Source organism: Mesoplodon densirostris, chromosome 14, assembly GCF_025265405.1.
Source record: "Mesoplodon densirostris isolate mMesDen1 chromosome 14, mMesDen1 primary haplotype, whole genome shotgun sequence".
Classification (NCBI taxonomy): Eukaryota; Metazoa; Chordata; class Mammalia; order Artiodactyla; family Ziphiidae; genus Mesoplodon; species Mesoplodon densirostris.
In genome coordinates, this window is record NC_082674.1 from 38,949,811 (window position 1) to 38,963,633 (window position 13,823).

General features: G+C 57.5%; 1 protein-coding gene across 1 annotated transcript in view; it reads left to right on the forward strand.

Annotated features, from left to right (window-relative positions):
- Positions 1 to 13,823, forward strand: part of TTC7A (tetratricopeptide repeat domain 7A) — a 124,972-nt gene that overhangs the window by 97,657 nt on the left and 13,492 nt on the right. Inside the window, exons 16-19 of the mRNA XM_060116855.1 lie at positions 792 to 908; positions 4,359 to 4,456; positions 6,159 to 6,293; positions 12,337 to 12,539. Of these exons, the coding sequence (XP_059972838.1) occupies positions 792 to 908; positions 4,359 to 4,456; positions 6,159 to 6,293; positions 12,337 to 12,539 (553 nt within the window). The remainder of the gene's footprint in view (positions 1 to 791; positions 909 to 4,358; positions 4,457 to 6,158; positions 6,294 to 12,336; positions 12,540 to 13,823) is intronic.

Here is a 13,823-nt window from a genome sequence, read left to right on the forward strand (position 1 = left end):
CACGGCCACATCAAATCACTGCGCTTACCCCAGAGGACTTCAGGGTTGGGGGTTGAGAGAGATTCTGAGGTTGTTCCTAAATGGTGATGGAATAAGACTTCATGTCACTTTCATCCTATTGAATGTATAAGGAGGGCTGGTAATTTTTGGCTATCCAGGGAAGAATCCTTTGACAGAGTAAAACCTGACCCTCCTCAGGTATACAGGGTCAGGACACAGTTTGCATTCAATTAGGAGATGTTAACTGAGCACCTGTTGCCTGCTGGCGAGGCGGAAAGCAGAACCCTGTGCCCTTCTGTGACCTTTTCACCAGTCCCTTGCTTAGCCTCATTCCTTGAGTCAAAGTTTGCTTCTGGGTCTGTCTCTTATATAAGGCCCCGTCGTGGGCCTGGTGGGCCATATGAGTAAAAAGATAGGCACGTGTTCAGTGGGGATGCTGCACAGCCGAGGGTGTGGAGGGAGAGGAGGGGCAAAGAAAGCAAGACCGTAACCACCCTGGACAGTGCTTCAGACGGTGGGCGGGATAGTACACCATCAGGGGACAGGCGTGAGCGACAGGGACACTGGTGAATGCAGAAGAGTGCTGTGCGCCCTGGCAGAGAGGATGGAGAAACTGAGGCACAGAGAGAACACGTGGTCCCGGGATACAGCTGAGGCCCCTGTGCGTGTGGGCACTCTGCCTTCTAAGGGCTGGGGAGGTGGGCAGAATCCCTTGGGGTTCCACCCTGGGAGGAAAGCCAGGGGAAGGGGGCCCCCTCAGGCATCCTGACTGCCGTGCTCTCTCCCCACAGCCTGATGTTCACCAAGGTGAAGCTGCAGCAGATACTGAAAGGCCCAGAGGAAGCCCTTGTGACCTGCAGACAGATGCTGCGGCTGTGGCAGACCCTGTACAGCTTCTCCCAGATGGGGTGAGTGGCGGGTCCCTCCAGATGGAGTTGGGAGGCGGTGGTTGCCGAGGCAACAGCACACAGCTGAGTGGCCATGATGCCTGGTGGGTGGAGGTGGTGAGGTTGTTTGAATGAGGGAATGGGACTTACTGCTGCTGGGGCCTTTTACATCCCTGCTCTAATTTTAACCTTTTGACAATCCTCTATGAAGGACAGAAAGAGGCTGTTTAGGAAACTAAAGTTCAGAGGGGTAAGAAGGAAGAGAAATCATTATTAAGCATCTCCCCCATCAGCTGCTTTTATCTTATCCACTGTCAGATTTTACCTCACCCCAGGGGGTAAACTGGGACTCAAGAGACCTTACGTAACATGCCGGAGCCACTCTCCTGTAAATGGTAGCGGTGGAGCTTGAACCTGGATCTCCGGAGCCCCAGCCTATGGAGCCTGTCACTTCTTTCCTGGTTCCATTTGGAAGCTGGGAGAGGAGGGGAGGAGGAAGCTGAGTTCTAAAAGGGCCCCCCACTCCTCCCCACTCACCCACTGTCCCCACACATCCCATCTCCTTCTCCAGTTCCCAGCCCAAGCTCTGGGATTCTCCTGGGCCAGAGCAGGGCACTCTTGTCCAGGCTGAATCTGCAGATAGTCTTTGCTCAGACCTACTGGGACACCTGGGCTCAGCCTATACAGCCCAAAGCAGAAATGGGCCTCATTTCCGCGTGGGGCGGTGCACCGCCCCTTCCCGGCCCCCTGGTACCACCTCCTCCCCTTGTCTGGCTGGGTCATCTCCTCAAGGGACCCCACTCTGGTAGGTATATGTATTTTCACAGGGACTCTGGCAGCCCAGCAGCCTCTTACTATCCCCAGAGGAATATCTCTAAAGGTGCAATTTACAGAGGAGGCCTCAGGATAATCTGATGGAATAAAATCCTTGGGCAGGGTAGGGTCGGCCCTCTCTTTGCAGGCCTTTGGGCTTGGGAGATTCCAGGGCCCAGCAGGACCGGTGGGTGGAAGCTGCCAGCAGGCGGCTCTGGGGTGAGGGACTTTTCAGAAAGGAAATGGGGAACCACCTGGCAGCTGGGTGCCGTGAGGGTGAGGGCCAGACTCTGGTGTGAGGGGGGCCCGCATCTGGATGCCCCCCCGCTCTGCCACTCACTGGCTCCGACAGGTCCCGCAGGTGCACAGCCTGGCTCCCCTTGCAGAGAGGAGCTGCCCCCAGAGCTGGCAGAGAGCGCCTCTTCGCCGGGTGGCCGGTTGCCTGCTCATCCAGGTGATCATGATGGGGCCCCTCTGAGCTTCAGCCTCATCTCCAGCGTGTAGGGCTTAGCCTGTGCCACCCCTGCGGGAGCAGCGGAACTGTGGAGCTGTCAGGTGCTCTCCAGGGTGGGGCGGTCGGGTTTGCCTTGGGGTCTTTTCAGGTCACCACCCGCAGCCTCATCTCTGGGGAACCCCCCGGCAAACGGCCCCTGGCCCCACCAGCCCAACCAGCCCAGGGTGGAGCAGGGCTCAGCCCGGCCAGCTGCCTGCAGGCAAATTGTTGGGACCAAAGGGTTGGATCCAGTCCCCTCCTGGCTTGCCCAAGAAGAGGGAGCATTCTTTCTGAACCTGGAGCCACAGAGCAGAAGCTAGGGCTTGTAAAGTCTGGGCTGGGGCAATCAAGGATCAAGGCCAGAATCCACAGCCTGAAGGTCTGGCCTGCCCCGCCCCACCCTCCCAGCTCCACCTCCACTTTGCTCCCAGGCCCCGCCTTCCTCTGCTCTGCCTGGGGCCAGCCCACACGCCCCCTCCAGGAGGCTCCAGTGCCCGGCCTCTGATGGCCCAGCGCAGCCCTCTCTCCACCTGGGTCTTTGTTAAACGCTCATCTTGGACTGTCTCCTTCCATCTGGCTGTCAGGTTCTTCCGGGTAGGGGCCTAGGACCAGGAGGCAAGAGGTCCCCAAGATGAGCTGTTTCTGGAGCCCCAGGAGAGCCCGCTTCCGGACGAGAAGCTGTGTCTGTGCATCCGCTCCAGGCCAGCACAGGCTGGGCACCTGCCCACGTTCTCACTTAGTCCTCACAACGACCTCGTGAGGTGGACATTCTCATGCTCATTAACTCCACAAAATAACTGTGATCATCTCAAGAAGAGAGGACTAAGATCTAGAAAGGTTAAGTAGCTTTGCCAAGGGTCACATAGCTAAGGAGGGCAGCCCTGTGGCTTTCCCCCAGTGTCCTTGGCTCTTCTGCCCTGCACTCAGATGCCTCCCGGGAATGAGAAGGGGGTGTGAGAGGTGGGAACCAGCCCGACCAACTATGTTTTTGTGGATGGTTTCCTCTAATGCCCACAAAGATGGCTGTGCACCCAAAGAACCAAGTTCAACATGAACCAGAGTTAGGATGGCAAGGATACCCCGGCCCTGGCGTTATTTGTGGGACCATCGTCTTGGTGCCCCTCTGAAGGGAGGCGGCCTCTGGCCCCCAGCTGGGCCTGCCTTCTCCTCTCCTGCCCTTTCCACCTCAGTCCTCTAAGCTTCCCCAACCAGCAGGTTCAAGGCCACAGACCCCCCCACCCCCAGCAGTGGGCAGGGGCTGCCTGGGGGCTGTGTGTGCCCCAGGATGGGCACAGCCAGTTGTGCTGCCTTTCTGAGCTGGTGGTCCCCCCGCATCCCACTTTTGAGAAAAGAGGAGCCTCCCTAGCCCTGTGGGAGCTGCAGGGACCTGGGGAATTGGCAGGTCTTGTTTATCTCCCACCCTCGGGCCCCCTCTGGCTCTTCCGGGGCCACCCTGGCAGCTCCGGGGAGGGGGAACCTGAGGCAGGGAGTGGCATCTGGGCCTTCCTTCCCTGGAAGGTGGGGGGCTGCAAAACCAGGCTTCCCTTGGAAGCCAGTCCACAGTGCCCGCTCTGTGCCTGGCTCTCTGCTAGACGTTGAGAGGGTAACGAAAAGTAGAAGAAGGAATAGATGGATGGGAGAGGTTCTCATCCTTGGCGTACGTGATGCTGGGATCCACGCTAATGGAGAGCAGGGAGGGGAGGCAGCATGAGGGCGGGGGAGCCACAGGAGGCCTCTAGATGGATGTTGGCCCTCGGGCTGGGTTCTAAACAATGCGGGGTTTGGGTGGACCAAGAAGAACGGCGAGAACATGCTTGGTGGCAGCGGCATGAGTAAGCATGTAGCTTTGGAAGCAAGATGTGGCAGCGTTAGGGAATAGTGAGGAGGCTGACGGCCCCACAGGCACACAGCGGGCACCCTGTGCGTGTGTGTGATCAGGACTAACGTGTCAGGTTAGCGTCTGGGGTGAACCAGATTCTAGAATCCCAAGCCTGAGCTCTGATCTGGCCTGCTGCTCTGGTTGTCTTCATCCTTCCTAGTGGTCTTTGGCTCTGTTCTCGGGCCTGAACTCTTCAGCCCCAGAGCCTGCCTGGCATAAGGCTCCCCTCATTCTCCATGCCAGCCCCCTCCGCCTCACCGGGGCCTGGCCCTCCCTTACCTTCCAGAGGCCTGGAAAAGGATGGCAGCCTCGGCGAGGGCCTCACACTGAAGAAGCAGAGTGGCATGCACTTGACTCTGCCCGATGCCCACGATGCAGACTCCGGTAAGAATGTGCCCTGTGGGCAGCCGTCCACGTGAGCCCACAGCTCCCTCTCCCAGCCTGAGCATCTGCCCGCCTGGTCAAACCCACCCCACCTCCTGCCGGCCGCTGGGCTAAGGGGCCTGTGCTACCTCGGGCCTCTTTAGGGCCCATCTTGGCCGGATGGCTGCTGGCCCTGGGGCAGGAAGTGGGCAGCTGGCGTAGGCGAGTGAAGGACCCCACCCCGTGTGGGGAGTGAAGAGAGTGGGGGAGACTGGGGTGGAGAGGGGGCTGTGGAGCACGGAAACCGTTTCCCCTTAGGAAAGCTCAAGGCCAAGGTCTGCCATGATCATGTCCACCGCAGATCCACTGAGTAGAAAAGAAGGGCTGAGCTTCTGTTTACAACTGCAGACCCAAAGCTGACTGTTGTTTCCTGGAAAAACTCATCCTGACGTCCGCGACTTGTAAAATTCAAACAAGTTCGGGATCTGCAAACTTACATGTTTTAACCCAGGACCTGATTAAAGCAAACACCTTCCTTAAAAACACAGGCAGAATTAGTCACGGGAATGGAAGCATGAGGGAGTTGTATTTGGTGGCATCGCTCATCTTTTCCACTCCTGTGGCCGTGAACCAAGTTGTGCCTTCGTTGTCAAGTGATGGAGCTGATTTCTGAAGCCACGCCCAGCACCTGACTTGAGAGGCAGGTCTGAGGATTGCTGGGCTGGACGTGGAGCTGCGGACTCCGAGGAAGCAGTGGTGACAGAGAGTGTAGCTCCCTTGCAGTTCGAGAGGGAAGGACCCTGGACAGGGTTATTAGGATTCTGTATACACCCCCCTATACACTGAAATCACCTGTGGTTTGCCCTGAGGTCTCCTGAGTTTACTGGAGCCTTTGCTCCCTCTGAGAGAGGGGAACAGTGCTCGCATTTCACGTGCATGTGAATTGTAAATGTCAACAGCTTATACATCCTGAACAGGGACCCATGTCACTCTGAACTGCCACATGGAGAAGTTCTCCAGAGGGCACAGGGTCTGGCCTGAGCTGCTACCCAAGGATCCTTCACAGCCCAACCACCGATGGGACCTTTCTATAAAGAAATAATAGGCACTTGTGAAAACAGAAAGTAAAAATGTACAAGGAAGAAAGGAAAAGTCATCCGTCAGTTCATCACTCAGACCTTAATAAATGGCCTTTCAGACTTTTGGAAACATGTCCATATTTTCTTGTTTGTAAAAATGGGATCATACTCTTTTGCAGTCTGCTTCTTTTTACCAAACTGTATAATGTCAGCCTCTTTCTGCATCGATACCCTTATTTATGCATCGTTATTTTAATGACTGCATAGTCTTGTATGATTATACTCTCACTTCTTTTTAATCAGGCCCAGTTGGCGGACAGGCCATTTGTGTCTTTGGTGTCCCAGGCCGTGGTAGAATGCCCGCAGTTGCCGACATTCATGGTGTTTTTCCCTAGTGATTAACTCCTAGAAGTGGGCTCACCGCCTGATTGCCCCTCAGAAAGCTCCTCTCTCCGACCTGGGTGAGGGTAGGAGGTGGGCCCCTCCTAGTGGGTCTGTGCGCTGTTTAGCGGCTGCTGGGCCAGGCTGCCCTGCCCTGACTTGGCGTGCCCTGTCGGTCCCGAGGGGCTGCGCAGCTTCTGTCCTGGGGCCTGCAGTGGGGCACTCGGACTCTGTGGCTCAGCCCCTCCCACCTTGCTCTGCAGGTTCTCGGCGGGCATCGTCCATCGCAGCCTCCCGGTTGGAGGAGGCCATGTCGGAGCTGACCGTGCCCAGCTCGGTTCTGAAGCAGGGCCCCATGCAGCTGTGGACCACGCTGGAACAGATCTGGCTCCAGGCTGGTGAGTGTCCCCAGCCCCAGTGACACCCACCCCCCTGCCTGCGGGCCACCAGGGTCCCCTCTGGCTCCTCCGGGTCTGCCCTGGCAGCCCAAGTTCGCGGAGCTGTGTCCTGAGGAAAACTAGTTAGGACTCAAACCCCCGAGAACTCACGGGAGAGCTACAGCAGAGGTGAGATGTGCTGGCCCCAAGAAAGCGAGGCCTGGTGGTCAAGTTCGTTGAAGGCAGAGGGCTGGTAACCCTAGGGTTGCCATTCGGGCGACAGCCTCTCTTGACAGCTAGTGGGCACCGTTGCCACCATGGAGTTTGAGGGTCTCTCAGATTGGGGAGGCCGGCGGCTTCAGAGTTGCAAGACTCACTTACTGCCTGTGCTGATCTAAAATGAGCTAGTGTGTGTCAAGCAGTTAGCACATAGTAGGTGCTCGGTAAATGGTTCTGGGCTTCTGTCCTGTCCACTAGAATGACGGTAGAGGCAGAGGCAGCGTGGTACCCCCAGCGGTGAGGTTCCTTGATGTTTGGCTAAGGGATGCTGAGGAGTGACTCGCTGAAGTGATAGAAAATTTAATCCCACAGTGGTGTGAGAGGTGGATTCGAGTGAAAAAAGAGAGAATCAAGGCTGGAGATGTACCTGAATGAGATAAAATGGCAGCAGCAAAAGAAAGAAGGTGGCGGTAGGATAAGTGGAATCCTAAAAATGCACCAGGCCAGCATGCTCCCCTGACCCAGGAGTGAAGCTCCTCACCTTTTACTGATTACCCTCCTATCTGCCTCCTCTCCAGCAAGGGGGTGTCGCCGATAGCCCCGAGGGGAGATGGAGAGGAGGCAAAGTAGATATTCCGTTCTTGGGACCTGCGGATTTTGCAAGTCAGAGTTAGAATGTGCTTGTTGATTGAGGATCTAAGGTTCCCCGCTGCATGGATTTCACATATGGACACATTAGTATGCAGACGCCCCCGCTCTCCCCTCCACAGGCTCTAAATCTGGGGGGAAAAGTTGGACCAGGATTCACAGAAAGACTAGACCGGGAAGCATGTTAATAATGCAAATATTGCCCCAGTTAGCACATCAGGCTCCCTTAGGATGCTAGGGATATGGGGCTGTGCTCCACCGTCAGCTTGTTACATCTGAAGTAGGAAGAGGAACTTTGAAAAATCCAGAGGGATAACAAACAAGGCCCTAGTCTGGGCCAAGATAAATTGTATCCCAGTCTGTCTTGGCAGTAAGTTCCGTCATTAACTCAGTCTTAGGCTGGTTAACGTTATATCCTTCATCTCCCAGCTGTCATCCTCCTCCCCTCCCCCTCTGCAAGCCTCTTTCCCATTCCAGTCTGATGTGAGAAGCCTCACGGAGGGTTTCCGCCTGAGAGATGAGTTTCAAAAATGTTGCCTCTTTGGCAGTGGGTTCGTGTGAAAATGCGAGAGGCACCCAGCCCCATAGATGCTCCAGGATCCTGAGTGTCAAGAGATGCCTTCCAGGGCTTCCCTGGTGGCGCAGTGGTTGAGAGTCCGCCTGCCGATGCAGGGGACACGGGTTCGTGCCCCGGGGTGGGAAGATCCCACGTGCCGTGGAGCGGCTGGGCCCGTGAGCCATGGCCACTGAGCCTGCGCGTCCGGAGCCTGTGCTCTGCAACGGGAGAGGCCAGAACAGTGAGAGGCCCGTGTACCGAAAAAAAAAAAAGAAGATGCCTTCCAGAAGGGCAGGATGGCCCCCCTTTCTCTCTCACTGCAGCTCACATCTCTGGGAGCTAACATTGTGCTAGAGAGAGGGAAGTAGGTGTAGGGAGAGTTCCCCTGCCCTGGAGGTCCAGGGGCTCACAGGCGGCTGTGGCCTTTCCCTGGGTTAGGGGAAGTTAGCCCGAGTCCCAGCTCCCAGATGGCAGATCGACACTGTCTGGGCTGTCCTGGCTCTTTAGGCGGCCCTGAAGGTGGAAGCTACCCCTGCTGTCAGCTGGGCAGACTGGGGACCTGGGGTAGGGCCGTCAGGGCCGTGTCTAAAGAGCGTATTTATTATAAAGATAGAGTTGAGACGGAAGCTACGTCTGACCCTTGGTCCGACAGGCTCGTCTGATTCTTCTGTCTCCTCCTTTCCTCCTCCTTTCTTCCCTTACCTTCCTCCACTCTCCATTCTTGCCCAGCTCCCTGCCCTTCTCCCTCCGGCCTTCTGCGCCCGCTTCCCACGGCCTCTTTTCCTTTGCTCCTGCCTGTGCTTCTTCCCTCCTCTCTGCCCGTCAGCCCCTCCTCCTGAGTCCGTGAGGAGAGCACTCCTGGGACAGGAGGTCTGGAGCCCAGGCCCGTACAGCCCTGACATCTGTGTGGCCTGAGGAAAACGGTGCCCCTCTCTGCATCCCAGGGATGGAGCGTCTCAAACCAACCCGAAAAATCCCTTCAGACCTTTGGATTCTCTGTGTTACTCTCCTGGCCGGTCTCCCTTCCAGCCCCCTGCTCTTCTCTCTCATCGCTCCTCCCCCACCCTTCCTTCTCCTTTTTTCTGGGCATCCATATGTCCTGAGGGTTTGCTCCATGGGGAACTGCTTATTTCCTTTAGGGGACAGTTTTGGGGACCCCCCCTGGGGCTCAAGGTGTATTCTTTTTAGGGTCTAACCTTCTCTCCTGCCCTGGGGGCCCCTGCCCTTTTAGCTCGGGTGGTCCCCCTTCCTTTCTGGGGCCTCACGGAGGGCCTCTAGGAAGCGCATCTCCCCTGGCGAGGCCCCTACAAGGCCTTAAGCGTGGCCCTGGGCCCTCCCTCACCCTGCTTCTCGGCTCAGCAGCAGCCGAGCGAGGCCTTCCTTCCTGCAAAGAGGGCCCAGTACTGGCAAGATGGGCAGGAAGACTGGAGCCAGCTCTGGGTGCAGGGTGAGATCAGGATGCCTCAGAAAAAAACATAATAAAAGGGACTGTTGCAAAGCTCCAGGGAACAGATGTTTTCCATTTGGAGCCTGCTGAGAGAAAGCACAGAGGAGGGTGGGTGGAGAGAGATGGAAGGAAGAAGAAAAGCCGAGACAGACAGACAGACAGACAGACAGGAGAGGAGGTCAGGAGCAGGCAGAGAGGGAGGTGAGAGAAGTGAAAATCGGAAGGGAGGGGGAGAGAGAAGGAACCAAGGGGATCAGAGAGGGGCCTCTGACACGGAGTGGGCAGCAAGGCCCCTGTTTGCTGGAGTGGTGACCTCGACTATGAGAATTCAAGGAAAACCCAGTAACAGTGGTTGCTCATCCAGCCCTGGCCAGGGGAGGCCGGGATGGGTGTGGGCACCTCGGGGCCCTGGCAGCCAGGACTGGGAGGTAGAGGATCGGGCAGTGGGTGGGCACTGTGCCACGCGGCTCCTGCTGCAGCCGAGGCCGGCTGTCTGGGGAGCAGCATGTTGGGTAAAACAACTGCCCAGGGACGCTGAGGCTAGGAAAAAGGGGTGCATTGCAGCCCCCAGACCTGTGGGTGTGTGTGTAGGTCAGGGACCCTGCCCTGGAGACTGGGCCTGCCAGGGGCTATCTGTAAAGCGGCCAGGAGCCCTCACTTCTCTGGCTCTGTTCTGTGTCATCTGGTTTCCTGCCTGACTGGTAATGAAGTTCATCGGAGCAAAGCAGTCCTACCTATTTTTCAGGGTATGTTCTCTGGTGTGGGCCCAGGACCCCGAGGAAGAAAGAAGGTGGAGATCCCTATAATTGAAATCTGTTGATGTGAAGGCACTGTGAAGAGTTCCCAAGGGAGGGACCGGAGCCAGCCTCCAGAGATGGGGCTCAGGAGACAGGGCAGCAAGTTGTAAACAGCTTAATGAGGCGGGCCAGGACCAGGTGGGCGGTGGGCCAGGCCTGGGGAGGGTCTGCTGGGACAAGGTCCAGGGGAGTGGAGAGCTGGCCTCTGAGCTCAGCTCCTGGCGATGGAGGAAGCAGCCCCAGGGGCTGGTGCAGGACAGGCCTCCTCACGCTCAGCACTCACACCACACACTTCCTTCTGCTTCTCCCTTCTCCTCTGTGACCCTGAAAAGTCCTGCCGCAGTGCGTCCCAGCCCTCCAGGTCAGCACAGCCTCCCTTCTCCTCTCTGCCAGTCCAAGTGTCCCTGTGCCTTCAGGCCCCAGCTCAGATGCCGCCTCCGCCAGGAAGACTTCCCTGACCACACCAGGGTGACCCTAGCCTGACCCCATCCGAGCGCCCAGAACACTCAGCGATGGCACTTGTCACTCCACTGCCCTCGGTCACTCCAGTGGTTTGGTGGCTCAGCTGCTCTGCTTTCCCCCCTTCTCCTCTTTCTCCTTCTCATGGGAGGGCCAGGCATACGGTCAGTCCTCAGCAGCTGGACATTGGACCCACGTATAAAGGCAGCCGGCGGAGAGCCCCAGGCGGCAGCTCCGGAAGGGAACACAACAGCAGAGCAGAGGAGAGCAAGGCTGAGATAGGCAGCCCTCCCTGCCGGGCCCCAGGTTCAAAGCCTACCCCTACTGGCCTGGCCTTCCAAGCTTTCCACCGTGGGAATCTCCAGTTCAGGCCGTCTCTGAGGACAAGAGCCTGTGCTTCTCTCTCACCTTATTATGGGAACCTGTCTCCTCTGAGTTTAATTAATTCTCTGATTCTCCCAAATTCTCACCTCCAGAAGAGAAAAAGAGTACCCTGCTCAGAATGCCTTCTGCAGCATTCAAGCTACTTTGATTACAGTGGACCTTAGGCCACATTCATGCTGAGTGCCCGCTGTGCTGTGTGCTACAGTCAAGGCCTTAGGCCTCCTTCCTGCTTCTTGTTGGAACCAGAAGTCGGGCTGCCTGGGCCCAGGTCTTCCACCTTTTCTGGGAGCTTTCTTTGGGGAGTCTGTTATCCGCCCCCAGCCCCCAGACCTAATCTGAACTCGTGTAACCTCAGCTCTCGGCCTGTTCTGGGAACAGCTCTTGGCAAAGCCCCCAGCCCGGCTCTGCTTGCCCTTCTGTGCTCCCTCCCATCCGTGCGGGGCAGCCGGGCCCGCACTGCCACGAGACGAAGGCTGAGTGGGCTGCGAGGCACCTCCGATGCTCCGCGCTTCTGAGGGTGCCCCCAGTGGGTGTGTACCTGTGCAGCGTGGGTTTGAAATGCGCGTCTGTGTGCGTGGGCCCGCAACTGGAGAAACTGCCCTATTTTCTACTGATCTGGGGGAAGAAGGCAAAGTGGTTGTGGGGCGGATCTTCCCCACCTGTTGGTTGAAAGGCGTGTGCGTCCCTGATTCCTCTCCATGCGACAGAAAGTCCCGAGTTTGGAGGGAGGCCAGGAGCTGCCCCTTCCAACCGAGGGACTGGGGTGAAGCCCTCCCTCTCTCAGCCTGGTGTGTCAGCCTGGGGCGCGGGAGAGTCTCCCTCCCAGACTCCTGAGGATTAAATGAGAGGAGATGCTTGCGTGGCCCACGGTCAGCTCTCAGTAAGCGCAGGCGGGTTTGTAGCTCCTCAGCGTGAGCCCCAGCCCTGCCCTCCGCGGGCGCTCCCTGGGCCTCCTTCCTCCCACCCCTCCGTGGTAGCATCACTTGGCTGTCCTCGTCCTGATCACGCAGGTGGATTAGCTGTCTAGTCAGCCGCCCTCCCTGGAAAGCGACCTCATCTGCCTCCCGCCCCCTGTTCCCAGATACGTGATGAATAGGTGAAGTGACGGGACGGAAGAGTCACCCAAGCAAACGCTTAGCTGCAGGGGACCCCACTCACGCCAGGCTCTGAAGTCAGACAGCCCAGCGCAAACCCTGGCTCCATCGCTTACTCTCCCTGTGGCCTTACGCGAGTTCCTTACCCTCTCTGTGCCCGTTTCCTCCTCCCTGAAGTGGGTAATAGAAGTGCGTTGTTCACATAGGGTTTTGTGAGTGTTGGTGGAGTCGGCCTGCGTGCAGTGCAGAGCATGAACTTGACACAGAGTGAGCGCTCAGAAACCGCGGCCTGCGGCGACCGCCGCACCCCAGAGCAAGCCAGCCCCATGCAGCGTCTCGGTGGGATGGCTTCCATCACCCAAGACCAGTTCCTGGACTCCGGGGGCTGGCGGTCGGATGCGGGAGGGGGCCGCTGCCTCTGACTTTTCCCACCGCCTCACCTGCCCTTCTGGTTTCACAGCCGAGCTGTTCATGGAGCAGCAGCACCTCAACGAAGCAGGCTTCTGCATCCAGGAGGCCGCGGGCCTCTTCCCCACGTCACACTCGGTACTCTACATGCGGGGCCGGCTGGCCGAGATGAAGGGCAGCCTGGAGGAGGCCGAGCAGCTGTACAAGGAGGCGCTCACAGTGAACCCCGACGGCGTGCGCATCATGCACAGCCTGGTGAGTCAGCGCCGCACCCGCTCCCGAGGCCTCAGGGCCCCTCCCTACCCCACAGCCTCCACTGCCTACAGGGCCCTGCTGCCACTGCTCCCTGCTGTCCAGGGGGAGGTGGCTTCCTTCCTGCTCTGTTGCGAGAACAGAGACCATTCTCTGTTCTTTTTCTTTTTTTAGATGTTGGGGTAGGAGTTTATTAATTAATTTATTTATTTTTGCTGTGTTGGGTCTTCGTTTCTGTGCGAGGGCTTGGCAAGTGGGGGCCACTCTTCATCGCGGTGCGCGGGCCTCTCACTATCGCGGCCTCTCTTGTTGCGGAGCACAAGCTCCAGACGCGCAGGCTCAGTAGTTGTGGCTCACAGGCCTAGTTGCTCCACGGCATGTGGGATCTTCCCAGACCAGGGCTTGAACCCGTGTCCCCTGCATTGGCAGGCAGATTCTCAACCACTGCGCCACCAGGGAAGCCCCATTCTCTGTTCTTGTAGAGACAGGCCATCCCCCTTCAATCAGAGCCTGCCTAAGGGGATGAGGAGGATTGGTTGATTCTTTGTGACTCCCTTTTGCTGTGTTTCTGTAAGGCGATCTAGCCCCAAAGGTTTTCACTGTTAGTCATCAGGTCCCTGCCCTGGAGACTCTAGGCAGATAACAAAATGCTTTTTCTCGGGGGTCCCCAGGCCCTCCCTGATCACGGGGCTGCCTTGCCCATTTGAGAGGAGCTCCATGCCTCCTTGTGGGATTCAGGCGATGTTTTGGGGTGGGCTGTCATGTCAGGCCTGACTCAAGCACACATTGAGAATGGCCTCGGGGTGCTCAGAGGGGCCGGCAGCCCCTAATCCTAGGACATGGAGCCCAGGACTTGGGTGCCCAGGGCTCAGTGACTCTCCTGTGGGAAGGTTCAGAGGCTGGGAGCAGGATGCCGGTGCTTTTGTCCTGGCCTTGCCATTCTCTTCCTGGGTGATCCTGGGCAAGTCAGCCCCTTCTTGGAACCTCAGTTTTACTCACCTGTGCAATGGGGATTCTCTGGTCCAGGAAACATCTAACAGGTGGTATAGCATACCCTAGGGAAGACTGTTTTTCCTTACCTTCCTTATCTGCTTTCAGAGAGCAGGTATCAGGATAAATGTAGTGATTGAAAGTGTACAGGCCTGCATATGCACAGTGATTTCTGAAGTATAATTTAGGAGCCCACAGCAACACAGTCTTTCCCAGTCTCAGGGTCTGGGTTCCACCTCAGATGTCTCACTTTGAGAGCTCTCTGAGGAGAATGGCCGTGAGGGTATCACTGATGTC